This window comes from Podarcis cretensis, assembly GCF_951804945.1.
Source record: "Podarcis cretensis genome assembly, chromosome: 14".
NCBI lineage: Eukaryota > Metazoa > Chordata > Lepidosauria > Squamata > Lacertidae > Podarcis > Podarcis cretensis.
In genome coordinates this window covers 39,375,246-39,391,106 of record NC_137183.1, presented here as the reverse complement: position 1 = coordinate 39,391,106, position 15,861 = coordinate 39,375,246, and the positions used below count along the sequence as shown (strand labels likewise).

General features: G+C 42.8%; 1 protein-coding gene across 5 annotated transcripts in view; it reads right to left on the bottom strand.

Annotated features, from left to right (window-relative positions):
- CRAMP1 (cramped chromatin regulator homolog 1) overlaps positions 1 to 15,861 on the bottom strand; it is a 42,369-nt gene that overhangs the window by 17,685 nt on the left and 8,823 nt on the right. For all 5 annotated transcript variants that reach the window (XM_079952306.1, XM_079952304.1, XM_079952308.1 and 2 more), the window contains exons 3-10: positions 12,602 to 12,795; positions 11,607 to 11,760; positions 9,542 to 9,625; positions 7,279 to 7,327; positions 5,404 to 5,489; positions 3,878 to 4,001; positions 3,123 to 3,204; positions 1,248 to 2,525 (exon numbers count right to left, since the gene is read on the bottom strand). In XM_079952306.1, coding sequence (XP_079808432.1) covers positions 1,248 to 2,525; positions 3,123 to 3,204; positions 3,878 to 4,001; positions 5,404 to 5,489; positions 7,279 to 7,327; positions 9,542 to 9,625; positions 11,607 to 11,760; positions 12,602 to 12,795 — 2,051 coding nt within the window. The remainder of the gene's footprint in view (positions 1 to 1,247; positions 2,526 to 3,122; positions 3,205 to 3,877; positions 4,002 to 5,403; positions 5,490 to 7,278; positions 7,328 to 9,541; positions 9,626 to 11,606; positions 11,761 to 12,601; positions 12,796 to 15,861) is intronic.

The following is a 15,861-nucleotide window of genomic DNA, read 5'->3' as shown; positions in this document are numbered from 1 at the left end:
GTGGTCTTGCTGATGTTGTTGGATTCCACCTCCCATCCGCAAGGAGACGGCATGGCCCATGGTCAGGGATGATGGAAGCTGCAATCCAGCAACATCAAAAAGACCCACCACTCCTTTTCACTTTATCCTACCTGTAAAATTTCTGGAAATTTTGAAACCATGGTCAAGAGGGTGGGAATCTTTTTCGCTTTTTTTGGTGGGGGGGTGGAGACAGAAATTGTGGGGGAAACAAAAAAACAGGCAATGATTCTTTTTCACACTCTTTACAGATTGAAAACCACTTTGTTATTTTAGGAGCATAAAATGTATCATGCATAATTTGGGCTGTCATAAAATTACCACATTTGGTATATTAGAAGTACAGATTTTATGTAGACAGTAATTACAATTTAAATTTTCTTTGTAAAATTTGCTGCAAATGGAGCTAATTCTGCTGCACTATAAGCAACTTAGCATCTCTTGGGGTTTGTCAGTTTATGAGGAGGAGCAGCTAAGAAACAATAAAAACATAAGCAGCCATTAACATTATAGTAGAAAAAATTATTTATTCTGAAAATTTTATCTCCTCCAGTCTTGTGTCAAGCAAACCCAAAGCACTCATTCTCATATTCTCTTTCATAGTCGTGCAGAGTACATTTCCCAGCACCCTATGGCTGCTGGAGGGCAATGGTAGAGGTCCCTCCAATGGAGGCTGCAGCACAGTGCAATGGAACTTCCAGGCCCTCCATGTCTCCTTGCTGAGGGACTTTATTGCAGAATATGGCCTGCTAGTCCCTTTGCTGGGCACAGAGCTGGGCTCCCTTTCCCAAGCTGTTAGCTGACTGGCAGCAGAGAGATACAGTGGGGTTGGAAGGGTGGATGTGGTCTCTTCCTTCTCTAAAGCACCGTGAAGGCAGTCAAAAGAGGAAAGAGAACACCAGATGAGGGGCAGGAGGCCATATGAATCAGAGCTCCACAGAACTATGGGCACTACCACATTGGAAAGTACTCTAAAAACCACTCTTAATTTTTGCCATGAGGCTTAATGTCTATAAGCCACTCCCAAAAAGTAGATGAAGAGCAGCAGTTACCCTGCTGTTCTTTATAAGGCAGAAATAAAAAACAGGAAGGTCTCTCCAGGGTGTACCCAAAATCCCCCTTATCCCTTGCCTTCTTCCTGAAATTAACCCCTTTGTGCATTTTTGAGGACCAAAAACTGTGCAAACTGGAAGATGGTGGTTCTTAGCATCAATGCAAATTATACTTACTGGTTTGGGGTTAACTTCAGTGGAGATGAGCTTTAAGAGGCAGTTGAGGAGTTTCTGTTTGTGACAGGTGGCTGATGGAGAAACAGATTTAGGTTCAGGCATCTGCTCCCCAGTATCCTGGGTTTCCGGCCCCAAGACAGCCAGCCAATCGTACTCTAGCTGTAGCTTGTTCGGTTTGCCCATCATGAGGTAGACTTCAGCCAAGGTAAGGCTCTCAGAGGTCCGCAGGCTCCATCCCTCCTCTCTGACCTGTTGCACAAGGCGGCTTGGGTCATCCTTGAGAGACTTTGCGACCAATTGTCCCTGAGGTGGTGGTGGCGGCGGCGGTGGCAGTGAGGTGCTGGGCTTCTCCTGAGAGTCCTCCATTACTATGTCCGATAGCTCCTTAGCACACATTTCCGTTTGTGGTCCGCAGCACTGGAGGGCCTGAGTTTCAGTTCTGGATGGGCCGCAGCTGGGCAATGCCACCCCACCTCTTGCCAGCTGTGCGGGACTGAGGCTGCCAGCCTCTGTGCTCCCAGACGAGAGCCTCCCGGGAGGGGAGTGCCCTGCCAAGGCAAAATCTTTCCCATTCAGTCTATCTGTGCAAAGACACTTCTCTGGGACAATAAGGTCCTGGCAAGATTTCATGTACCGAGGAAATGGGTCAAGCAGAGAGAGCTCCTCCAAATCAGGGGGGATGCTGCCGCAGTCACAGTTTGGACTGCCAGAAGATGACCCAGTCGCCAGTGCAACGGCTGGTGCCTCCCTACCCTCAGCACAATGGGTTGTGGGAACCGGCTTTTCAAGACTCCCACTCAGATCTTGAAGCCCGGACAGTGGCTTATCAAGACTATGTGCAACACTGAGACACAGGGATGCTCCTTCAGTAAGCCCAGCCTCTGAGGAGCAGTCCTCAGCGTTTGCAGTTGCCTCAAATGTGGACTGAGTGTTTCTACTTGCTTCTGTAGTGCTCTCGGCCCTGGTCCCACCCTTGCCTTCTGTTCCCCGAGGGTATTTCACCTGCCCTCTGGCTGTTCCCTGACCGCTCTGTATGCCTAGAATTTGGGCAGGTGGCAGCAAGAGGGAATCTTTTGTATTCTGCTTGCATCGGCCGGATTCCTGCCAATGCACTGTACAGAAAGCTTTGGAGTGTACAACCCTGGCAACCCCAGGGAGGGGTGTAAGCGTACAGTTCTCTCCTGGGAAGAGATGGAGCATCACTTTCTCTTCCGAATAGCTGCCACTTGCTTCAGAATCCCTGGAGTCTTGTAGTTGCCTTTCTGCTAGTGTTTTACGCTAAATACAGGACATTAAGGAACACAGCAACCCTTAAACGAGGAGAGAAAGTTTCTCTACAGTCCACACACCCACAGACCCAAGTGGGAAAGAAATATTTTATAACATAGGCAGGAAACCTTTTTCAGCTAAAGGGCCACATTCCCCTATGGATGACATTCCAGGGGCTGCATGCCAGTGCAGGGTAGGGCCAAAGGACAAAAGCGAGCATAACAAGAAATGTGTGATATAGTAGTCTACATTCTTTTCACAGAAAGCCCTGAGATTTCTCCCCAACACACATACACCAGCCCCACACCTCTCCATCTACCATCTAGGTAAGTAGGAAGCATTATCACAGTTCAGTGATACATTCCAGCCAGGCAAGAGTGCTTAGGAAGGGTGCAGAGCAGGGATGGTGAGGGGCATGACCTGGGGAACTCTCCTACCAATAGAGGGTCTCAAGGGCCTGGGATCCTGCACCCTGTCTCATAAATACAGTAAGGGTCTAATGAACAGTAATGGCTTTCAAGAACCTGAAGGCTAGTTATGTCGAGCGCTGTCCCCAGAACACGGAATCAAAAGGCAAAACAAATTTCTGAGCAAGAAAAAGGATACAATGCGCACCTCATGGAGAGCCCATTTCTGTTTCAGGAACTCAATGAGGCTAGATACCTTACGATGCAACTCTACGATCATCCTGGCAAGCCATGGAAGACAAGAAAAACACAGAGGAGTCAGCAAATGATGTCCCACAAACAATGTAGTATAGAAGTCACAGTACAAGCTAAGTAAAGCACAGACTCTCTCTCTCTCTGCAGGTGGGCATGTACTCCCTAATTTCCCATTCGTTGCAGCAAGGGGGAAAGAATACCAGCTGCATTCCCACCACAGCTAACGGTTGACTATGAATGTACAGATGCCCCCCACTTTTCTCTTTTCCTACTGTGAGAACATCAAGCCACCGTTCTCGGCTTAGTGTTATGTCCAAATTGGGGATCATGGTTTGCTTTGCTCCAAACAATCCTTGATGAGACTAGACAGGTTTTGTTTTTAGTGTTGGTGTGTCTGAAGCAAAAGTAACTATGATCCCCAGGTTCACATGCAATGCAATGCCAGGTATTGTGATAGGGGAGGAGCAAAAAAAGAAGTGATCTCCACATTCACAATAAACCATTCTATGGTTTGCTGTGATGTGCAAAGGCAGGCTCTATTCACGTTAATGAACAAATCACCGTATACAAAACAGTAACAGGTATCCAGGAGATGGAGTCACTTGTTTGCTAGCAGTGGCTAAAACAGTCTATAGGTTGTGCCAATGATATTCAAAATTCAGCTCTCAAGCTTTAGTTATGCACAACACACACACAAACCTGAGACGTGGATTCTGGGCCAGGCTCTGCACACGGGCCCATGCATGATTATTCCGTGGCTGCAGCTCCACGGGGACCTTCAGTGGAAGACGCACCGGCTTCTGATCCTCCTCATCACTAATGCCTGAGGGAAGAAGCAGTGAAAATTCCTGAATTATTCCCACAAATGAGAGGTGGCTATCCTATCACCTGGCATCCCCCAGAGAGCATAGGAAATTATCCGTAAGAATATTCTTGGGATGAGGAGTGGGGAGATGATTTTCTAACAGAAACACTAATAATAATAAAAGGTTTTTAGTCGTCTGTTAACTAAAACTGAATAACTAGTAAGAGAAAACCTTTGACCCTTTCATCCATGACTCAAGAAATATTTCTGCCATGACACCAAGCAGTGCATCAATACAATTCTACCATCTTCTCAACATGCCAGTGGAGAGCTCACTGAAACACAACAATACTTCTTAACGCCACAGGAAGAAGAATTCTGCTTGGGCTGCCACTCCATATGCCTGGAACACTGGATTAGTTTTTCACGTAAGGTGCTTCTGCTGTCACACCCAAGCTGAAGTTATCAGCAAAATATACTGCACAATCTGAGCTGTACAGAGTGTGAGGCCACCCACAGCCTCAGAAACAATACTGGCATCATAATTAAGAAGGCAGACAAAGGAGAAGTGGTTGTTATCATCAACAAAATGGACTACATAAAGGAGACTGAGAAACCTCGATACCATGTTTTACACAATGGAGTTTTATTAGATGTATTAATAAAGTCACTTTCCTAAACCAATTCTATTGTCACCGAAGACCACCTCACAAAGCTCAAAGCCCATTTATTTGTCATCACCTCTCAAGCCACTTAAGAAAGCATAAGTGTATGTAGAAACACCCTTCTCACACCTCAAGGAGTCACACGACCCCTAGAGCATACACCAAACCCTGCATGGGTCCACTCAAGCCGCAATTATCATTATTATTTATTGAATTTATATACCACACTTTATCCAGAGGTCTCAGGGCAGTTCAGTACACATTTTGCTTTGTGAGTTGACCTGGAGAGACAGTTGGATCTCTCCAGTGTCCTAAACTCCCATTGTTCTAGGCACATTTTGCGACAGGGAATTTCATTAGCGCGAGCAGTTTCTGAGCTCTGGGTGCAGTATTGCGCCTAAGAGTTCTGGTTAAAACTGCAGAGTGGAAGGAAAGGATGACCTTTTTCTACCTCCTCACTTCTAGCTACTCTCTGAAGACTGGAGAAAAGACCCTCTTAACACTCTTACAGAGGTGGGCAGGGGAAGAACTAAACCATGTGAAAAATGAGCATAATATTTTAGCTGCAGTTCATTCATTTTCAGCTTTGTATTCTTGTTATAAAAAAAGTGTGCCTAGACATTCCATTGTTGTGCCCATAATCTAGGTTTAAGCTGCCATTTAGCTACTAGCCTTCATATATCAGTTTCTAACACTGGGTCTCTCCCTTGGTGATCTGTTTCAACCCTCTTTTTCTCCCAGAGCCTCTTACATACCATCTGGATCACAGAGTTTCTTCAGAGCCCTGCACATTGGGGCTTTGATGCGAAGATTCCTCCCTTTGTAGCGTACAGTTGTAGCCCTAGAAATGTTAAAAGAATGGGACAATTGGCGGCACCAGAAGCATGCATGAATGTGACTTGAACTCTGAATGTGACTTGAACACTTGTTTCTGGGAGATTTACTGAGGGAATCACACTATCCGTGGTTTTGAAGCCACAGAAAACGCCACAGTAACCTACAGAACACTGTAGTCAGTGCTCTTATTTTTCTTCACCTTGTCCCAATATGCTGAATCAGATTAGTGGACACTGGTAATTGGTGAATTACCAGTGTCCACTAATCTGATTCAGCATATTGGGACACCGTGAAACCCATATGGCATCTGTGCCGATCCTTCAGAAAACATAATTAGCGCTTGCAGAGAGTACTCTTTCAAATGCCATGCAGAACAATGTTGCAACATGGCGAGAAGCAGAAATAGAAGCTGTACTTCATGCTGCATCCAACTAAGGGTGTGGGTGGGAGATTCAACTCACTACAGATGGAGAGATCCAGCCACGTGAGCTTTCTTTTACTGTGATGTCTTGTTCTTAGCACAGTATGGTTGCTTGGGAGCTATTCTTCTCCTGCTGTTTGTGGAGCATGAAGGCAGCACTATTAACAATCTGAGCAAAAAAAATTGCCTATACATATCAGAGTGAGAAGGGCAGGCAAAGAAATCACCACCAGTTCACTCCAGCTAGACTGCCTGCTCACTACCACTGGGCTAACTACCATCAACTGACCTTGGGGAAAGATCCCAGGAGGAGAGGGAAGCAGGCAGATAATGCCACGAACCCACTCCTGCTCCAGTTGAATTGCCCTCGCCAATAAGGCTATCTGTCACCAGCTGCTCTGTGAGAAAAACCCCGATAACTTGTAATGTGTCTATCTAGTGTGTGTATACATATGAAAGTGTGTGCTTTAAATCTGCAATTATGTTAAGGCACATTTGAAGGACTTATAACCTTTTTTTTCAGGATACAAGAGAATGTAACACTTTTATTGTTCTTCATTAAGTGAAAATAGCACCTCAAGTTTAGTATAGTGTTTTCTTCTGAACTGTAGTTTCAGAAGGTCAAAGAAACAGCAGCAAACTCTTTAAAACTAGTCAGTTCTCCCTGCTCTTATAAAGCACTTTTATAACACACCTAAAGTAGTAAAATCATTTCCTTTGAGGAGCAGTGGAGAACTTGATAGTCCTCCAGATGCTGCTGGTCTACAATTTCCATCAATCTCAAACATTAATCTTTTTGGCTAAGGCTGATGTGAGTTGGAGTCAAACAACATTGGGAGGACCACGGAGTCCCCATCGCTGCCTTAGAGCTCTGGGATGGAATAATAAGAACATCTGTGTGCATCGTGCTTTTCAGGCCGGACATGTTCAGAGTAGCTTCACAACCTGAGATAATACAGTGGTGCCCCGCAAGACGAACGCCTTGCAAGACGGAAAACCCGCTAGACGAAAGGGTTTTCCATTTTGGAGGCGCTTCGCAAAACGAATTTCCCTATGGGCTTGATTCGCAAGACGAAATGTCTTGCGAGTTCCTGCAGGTTTCCCCCCCTTCCCCCCCTTTTCCTAAGCCGCTAAGCCACTTATCAGCTGTTCCGCTGATAAGCCGCTTAACAGCTGATCGCTAAAAGCCACTAAACCGCTAATAGCGCTAATCCGCTAAGCTGTTAATGGGCTTGCTTCGCAAGACGAAAAAACCGCTATACGAAGAGCCTAACGGAACGGATTAATTTCGTCTTGCGAGGCACCACTGTAATGCACCTCAAAATCTAGACATTGTACAGTGATAATGCTAAAAAGCAAAGAAAAAACATACCCAACTTGAATAAGCTCATTGAGTTTAGCTGCATTTTTGTCATCCATACCTTTAAGTACAAAACAAAAACAGATCAAGCAGGTCATTTTGACTAACATCTAACAAAGAGGTTTGAAGCTATTCGAAAGAATGTATACACACACATACATGTACATCAAAACAGTAAAAAAATAATAATTTAGAACTACAAACATAATATTCCTATCATCCCACAGAGCTCTGAAAAAACATGAACCTACGACTCTTTGAATAAGAATTCATTTTTTAAAAAGCATTTCCTCTTCTGAAAGTGAGAGGAAGGTGTTCTGAAAGGAGGAGTAATGATTAGCAGGAGAAAGGGGAAATGATGGGTTGATATATGCATAAAGGTGAAATGAAAGAGTTGGAGACTGGAAGGGAGACATAAGGGGATCACATGGGATAGAGTCAGGCATTTACCAATACAGACGCTATAATTTCCCCTGTGAGGCTGGCTCCACTTGCTGTGTTTGGACATGAGCCATGGTTTACTGTGATAGGAAGAAGCCTAGGTTTCTGCACTCCTAACACCTCCTTTAGTATAGCTGTAATGAGAATAGATGCTTTTGCTCCCAATTTCAATTAACCAGTTACGTGTCATGACTGAACCTTAAAGAGTCGTTATTTTTAACTATAGTTTTGATTAAAGAAGCCAGCTTTACAAACCATGGTTAAGATTAACTGCGGGTTGTTGGGATGACATGACAATCTATGGTTAATCAAAAAAGATAGAAAAAGCTGATCTCCTTGTAGCCGTGCCAAAGGAAGGGGGGTAGAAGAATGCACAAGCCTGACGCTCACCTAGACATGTTCCATGATTTATTATGTCATCTGAACAAAGGCAGTATGCAAAAGCAACTGTCTTATGTGCACCAAATCCGTTACCAAGGCAGCACAGTATTATGGAAAGCTTGCAGCCTTTACAAGTCTATGTGAATACTTATGAAATAAATAAATTGGGAGTTCAGAAAGTCACTGAGCAGGAGACACCAAATAAATGGTGTGTGCTAGAGGAAGGATTGTTCTCTGCTGTAGGAGAAATGCACACTTTTTATTGCTTTGCTCTGAATATACACCTTTAGATGGATGGCTTGGGCAAAGGGATGAATGCAAGCTTATTACAGTATTCTGAACACACAAGAGGATGTGTGTGTGTGTTGAAATCTGTGTGGTGCAGTCGTCACGGTGTTGGACTAGGATTGGGGAAAACCAGGTTCAAATCCCCATACAGCCATGAAACTTGGTAGGTGATCTTTGGTCAGGCACCACTTTTAGGCTAGCCTAGCTCATCAGCTAGGCAATGAGGATAAAATGAAGGTGGAGAAAGCCAGTACATGGAAGAGAACAATATACAAGCAACTCCCTATTTATGTGCCTTCAAGGCACGTGCGACGGCGCACGGGTGCATTCCTGCAAACCTGGAAGTGGCACGAAAAGGGGCAAAAACGGCCCTAAGAAGAGCACAAATACAGCAAAAATGGAGCGAAAACAGCATCTAGCAATTCCCACAAGCCTTTGCAAGTGCAATCCCAGGGAGCCTTTGCACCGACCTTTGAGGCCTGTGGAGAGTTTGAGTCCAACAATAACAGGAGGGCCACACATTTCCCACCACTGATTTAACTTTTGATTTGTCCAAAGTAAACTTCATTACCTAAAAGGTTAAACAAGGCAATGATTTTAGCTTCTATGATACGCCAGTTAAGTATGGCCAGAGTATATAGAAAAATCAAATAAAAAACAAAAAATTGTATAGCCTAGACAAAATTATAGTCTGTCGCTGACAGAGATAAAACCAAAATGGGATACTCAGAAGCTATTTCATTTTTATATCCCAAATCTGAAGACAGGCATCACCCCAGGTTTTCGATTTTGAAGGAAGCTGTATCGTATATACATGACATTCATTATCTTTCTGTTATGCTGGGACAAGCAGATCTCTCACTGTATGTGAATTACACCCAGAAAACAACAGAAGCTTCCTTCTGTATTTTCTTTTTGTGTCCTTGTATATTTTATGTTTTACTGTTTTGTACTCTGCATGAAAGAGCAAACTAAAAGATTATGCTCAGAAATCTCCCTCTGAAGCAGTATTGACACACAGAAAAATACTCGAAGAAAGCTATAATGAAAAATAAGGGCACCAGAAACATCCGGGGAGGAGAGTTGGGAAGGAGTCTTCCATGGCGGCACAGAAAAAACCCCAAACACTTTCTAATTTCATGGCACTAAAATGTTGTGTACTTACAGCCCCCAATCTTCTTCCTTAGCTCCCCATAACAAATTAAGCCATAGAGCTCCAGGGAGGATTTTTTCAGCCCTTGAGAAAACACTGCAAAGAAAGAAAACCACAGGTGTTAAGGGAAAAGAAAAACACTATGCATTTAGAGAATGATTAAGCCAGCAGATACTGAACACTCCCTTATCTAAGAATTCTTAGGTCTTGAGACAAACACCTAAATATATACAAAAGTTAACTGGTATAATTGGTATACAGCAACAAGTGTGCTGTAATGTGAAGATCTGATGTATTTTGCAGCTGGATTTTAGGATGGAATGTGCTAACGAACAGCTATCACCTTTCCCAGTATTTTAACGACCTGGACAAAAAATAACTTAAAAGGGCCGTCATAATTACTAGTCTATTCAAGTACCAGATTTCACATTTGAAATCACAGGTTAATGGGAATGATGTCTCCAAAATATTCATATTTTATACACATACAACTCACTCTCTCTCTCTCACACACACACACACGCACACACACACACACTCCTCAAATCCCAGTAGTTCATGATTTGTGGATTCAAGGTGGATTCAGCGCTCAAAAATTGGGTATATCCAGCCCTTTGAAGGTATGCAAGTTGGCCTCTATGAAGGAGGTTAGGGCAAAATGGTACAATGGCCCGGCTTTCACTATTTTAGCCCACAGACCAGGCTATACACTTCTCATTCAAGGTCTGCCATTAGTCATCCTGGTGCAGACTGTTGAAGGACTAGGCTATTTTAGTACGTTTTGCTGATTTTTTTCTGATGTTCTAATTTATTGTAAATGCATTTGCATTTATAGAAAAAAAGGAAGTGCAGTGTCATTTTAATGAAACATACTGCCACAGTGCTGGCACTTCCCATACAGCTGAAGACTTCCCTAATGTGTTGGTGGTCTTAGGGCAGACTTGTCAAGCATGTGCCCTCCAGATGTTTTGGGTCTGATGTGAGCATAGATCTGATGTAATCCAAAACATCTGGAGGGCACCAAGTTGATGAAAGCTGTCATAGTGCATGCCTGCCTCCCTCAATTTCAGTCTAACACTTCAGTGCAAAACCTCAAGTGTAGTAAGGAGCCCTTGGAAAAGGGGTGGGGAGCACCATGCTGCCCAGTTTTAATGCAGGGAAGGGAAAACTGTGGCCCTCCAGATCTTGCTGGACTACAACTCCCATCATCCCTGGCAAATGGCTAATGGGAGCCGAGTCTACAGGTTCCCCAGACTTTACCAATTTACTCCACCACTGCAGGACTGTGGTGCCTGTAGGATTCCTGGTCTGCAACATCCAGCCAACTATAGGGATATGAAGATGCTATGTGTCACACAATAATTTGATAAACTGAATACAAGCAGAGTCCCCCTGCTCAAACATTCATTCAAAAACATTTCATTACAGTGGTGCCCCGCAAGACGAATGCCTCGCAAGACGAAAAACCCGCTAGACGAAAGGGTTTTCCATTTTGGAGGCGCTTCGCAAAACGAATTTCCCTATGGGCTTGCTTCGCAAGACGAAATGTCTTGCGAGTTTTTCCGACTTTTTTTTCCTCCCCCCCCCTTTTTCTAAGCCGCTAAGCCGCTTATCCGCTAAGCTGATTCTTTTCGTCTTGCGAGGCACCACTGTACTTTTATATTCCAGTTTCTTTCAGCATGGAACTTGAGGTGATGTCCATGGGATGCCCGGCTAGTCTCCCCTCTAGGCACTAACGAGGATGAAGCCTCCTCAGCTTCAGCATGAAAACCATGCATAGGATAAAGGAAGTCTTTTATTTGGTTGTTTGTATTGTTGTATATTATGCTTGTTGTTCGTTATGTTTGTGTCTGATGGGGGTAGATTTCTGTGTTGGGGGTGGGGGGGGTTGTGTTATGTTGTAAATAAAATTTCCAATAAAAAATTATTTAAAAAAAGAAAACAAAAAGAAAACCATGCATAGGTACATAACCTTAGTGGGTTCCCCCCACCCTCCCCAATTCTACAAGTTGTTTATGGACAATATAGTATAGTCTGCTTGTACCAACCGCAGAACCAAACCTAACAGTATGCTCACCATTATCAAAGTCAATGTATTTGGAAATCTTGTGCCAGGTGCGGTAGTAGAAGTGCCGAACCTGTTCCTTGTTCTTCACCATGTTTGCTGGCTTGCTTTTCTTCTTATACTTCAGGGCAATGTTGTTCTGAATTGCTTCAAAATCTTTTCCATGCTGAAAAAGCAAATACACCAATACTTTTCTACAGAATGTAAAAATTGGGCAACTAGCCGTCCAAATTATTATTCCATTTGTTGCAGATGGTTTATCAGAGATGTATGGATTTAACAGTTACAGGCGCACCCACTTCTGATAGGCAATCTGCAGAAGCTAACAGATTATGAAAGCATTTTTACAAAAGTGTCCAATATACTGGGATCTGCAGTTAGGGATGCTAGGAATGATAGCTCGGGGGGGGGGAGTCACATGATTTAAATGTGCATTGGATGAGCTTTAAATGCATGTTGTGGATCTTCTCTACCATGGTCCAATGACCTTTCCCAGAATAAGCATTTGAAGATACAGACAACATCATAGATGCATGGGTATAAGGTACATAGAGACTAGGATATTGGCTTAAAAGGAGAATAATAGTTTCAAGTAACTTGGGGGGAAATTATTTGTACTATCCTCTGTAAAAAAACAACAACAACTAAAAGCTATTTCACTGCCTGGATGTCAATCCTTATGTAGCCTAAATAGCACACAAGAGGATAACAATAGACTAGGGAAAACTACTAGGTTCATGGAAGATACCCCCACCCAATGAGAACTGAACATGCTAAGTAGCCACAGAACGCTAAGCGTCTGCTTTGGGAGGAGAATATGGTAAACAGGGTGAGGAATAAAATAAAGTACTTTAGAATTTGGCAAGGCTGGAACCCCAAACACGAGATGAACCCATGGCAATATTGAGAGCCCTGCTTGTTTTGACATAGCACTCAAGTATTCAACCTTTGAATGAAACATGGCATCCAGTTTTGATCTTCGAAACACATCACTTGAGGACACCCACCTCATACAGGCCTTCAAAGAAAGTATTCTTATCCTCGGTGCTCCATGATTCCCACTGACGTCTAACCTTCTTGCCTTCTTCCTTTTCTCCCGCTGATGAGCCCAGGTTTCTTGCAGTAGATTTTGAGCTACCAGCTGGGGTGCTGGAAGAGATTCCTGATGAATTGCCAGAGGAAGTCCCGCCATTATCTGCACCTGTAGTAAATAAGACCACCACAACACACATTCTCAGTTAAAGGAGACTAAGTTCACCATGTAATTCACAAGAAACACTTCGTAGCACTGCAGAAATAATGAAAATTTGTGAGTTTCAAAAACCAATGATTGAAAAGCAAGAGTATAAATCTTTTTTTAAAAAAAGAATTATTATTTTTACAACTACAGAATTTTTAAGTGTTCAGTTTCATTCTGTTAAAATATATATTAAATTTTAAAAAAAAAGTTCAGAGAATTGTAAGGGACCCCAAGGGTCATCTATTGTTGACTAAGTCAATTGTTGGCTAAGGCTGCAATCCTAACCCCACTTACCTGGGATTCAATAAGACGCACTGTGCAATCCTAACCATATCTACTCAGAAGACACTACAAATTACGGTACATTTTGAACTGAAAACCTTTGTCATTTACCCCATAATTATAAAGGGCAAATTCCTGTATTTTCTGTCTCCTAAAGGTAAGAAATTATGTAGATTCCAAATGTTACCATAAAGGAATTCTGGAAAAGTGATGGCTGGTTAATGGGCTGGGATAACAAAACTGAGTAAGGAGGTTGAAATGCATTAAGCCCATTTCTAGCACTCTTAAAGCAACAGACTTTTCTAGAGAGGGAACTCTCATGCATCCTTCCTTCAGGCATGTACAAATCCTCCTACCAGAAAGTTACTTCCTCATCAAAATTTTCAGTTTCCAAAGCTACAATGGATGTTGGGGAGGAAAGCGCTAGCAAGTTTCACAGAGTCTTCTCTGTGGTGGAGCCCAGTATGTGGAATGATCTCCTCTTACGGGCAGGACAATCAGCAACATTGTTGTCATTTTGGTGCCCAACACCTGTTTACTCGTTTTAGGTCTGAAAGGGTGACTGTTTTATCTGCCTCTGTTTTTTGGGGTTTTTTTAAGCATGCTGTTTTATAGAAAGAGATATTTATAATTTATCAGTATCAATGAAGGGTAGGTAACAATGTTTTTAAATAAAAAAAATAAGTAAATGCATGCAATGGCAGATTGGCTGTAGGCCCAATGCCACTTCTTTTTGGCATTACTGTGGCATGCAAGATGCATTGAATGTGATGTCCAAGGAGGGTGGGGCTCTCAAAAGAGTAGACTTGTCCACGTCTGGTAGAAGTCTCCATCTACATGTCACAATGCCGTGGCATCCTAGGGAAAGGCACCACTGGACGAGAATTACAGCTTCAGCAGAGAAGTTTCTTGGTCACAAGAGGATGTGACAGGGAATCGAACTGCCGCATTTCCTGCCAGGTGTCTCACGACGCTTCTAAGAGGGTGGGTGGGAAGCTAAAATTTTCGCAAGGTAGCTATGCTACACATTCATCAGAAATAACTTTCTCACAAATTGCTCACCAGAGATTCTCAACGAGTGATATCTATGAGCTCTGTACAAAGACGTGCACTTGACTTATCTTTCTTCAAAAACGAAGATCATGCCCGTACTAAATTTATTGAACAGGTTAACATGCTCACTTGGCTCATGATTTTCATAAAACTGGGTTTTTCCAAGAGTTAGAGGGGACGTTCTTACTGGCTAGGCCTAGAGCTGCTACTTTTATAATACACACTTTTATAATAACACTGGTTTCATAATGCAGCACTGACTGGGGGGCGGGTGTGTGGAATTTAAAAGTGCTATATCGAGATATATACCATGCCAGGCCCAACGCCTACTGGCATAAAGAACTGGTCCAGCTCGTAAATAATTAGTATCTGGTGCAATCACTGTTACAGCACCACCACATCTACTGGTGTATATACCAGCAGTGATTCAGTTCTAGTCATTCAAACTGAAAACAACAATGAAAAATGTAGAACATATCACACAGGAAAGAATAGAGCCACACATTAAAAATACACAGGTATCACCTTCCAACTTAGTGCAAGAATGCCAAGAGGGAAATGTCATTTTATGTTGAATTAATGAAGTATAATTTGCAAGATATTGGGGGGTGGGGTGAGGGTGGCAGATAGAGTGAGAGATAAAGCAATGAGGGGAGACAATTAATATAATGAAAGAATTCAGCTGAGTAGAGAGGAGGTTTGAACAAACAATAGTTAAAGCAACTCAAGAACACCTAAAACCTGGATAGTTTCCAGGGGAAGACATGTTAAAAATAAGATCTTCTGTCATAACTATATGCCAGTTTCAGTGGGTACTGAAATCTAAGAGCCAGGAGACAAACTTGCTTTTTAAAATTTGAAGATAAAGATGAGGTCGCTTTAAAGCAAATGAACATCAGAAACAACAAAGGGACAACAGATACCCTCAGACTTCTGGAAAGAAACTTCCAGGATAATTCCTTTTCTGTTTCTGGATTAACCATCAGCCCCTTTTAAAGCATCTAAACTTTGTATCTTGCAATTTCCTTTTGGTGGGTGGGGGGTGGTGCTGCACATCGTGCTAAAGAGAGTTGAGCAACACTCACGTCTTTGGCATGCACATGATTACCTTGCTGATTTCTATCAGAATCCTGAAAATTTCCACTTTGGAACAGTGTGTGTGTAAAGCTCACTTAATCAGTAGGTATTCTTGGTTTCAAATGGCCTTAGCAATGAATATGAATACATCTGAGATGACACTGCTTTATACCATTGCCTGTTCAAAACTATGAAGCAGAAAAGTTATGTAATTCTAAAAGTGTGAGATTTACAATCCACAGACTCAATAGGTATCATTTTCTTTATAAGCCAATACTGCATCCTATACATGGGATACTTAATGCTGACTAAATGGAATTTCATCAGCCTGGTTTTTTTCCAGATTCTGGCCCCAAAGATTTGTAAACATAAAGATTAGATTACTGCTAGGATACTTTTGTACAGATGCACCAACTAGCTGTCTATTAGGGCAGGACAAAATCTGTGCCTTCACATGCTACATGTTAGGCACGATGTAGCCTTTGTAAGCTACACAAAGAAAGTGGCAAGACAGCTGTACAAAATGTAGCACTAAAACAGAACTCAGCAGCAGTGAAATGCCCCCTGAGAACACGCCCCAAGTGAGTTGTCAGCCATTTTTTTCATAAAGCAGTA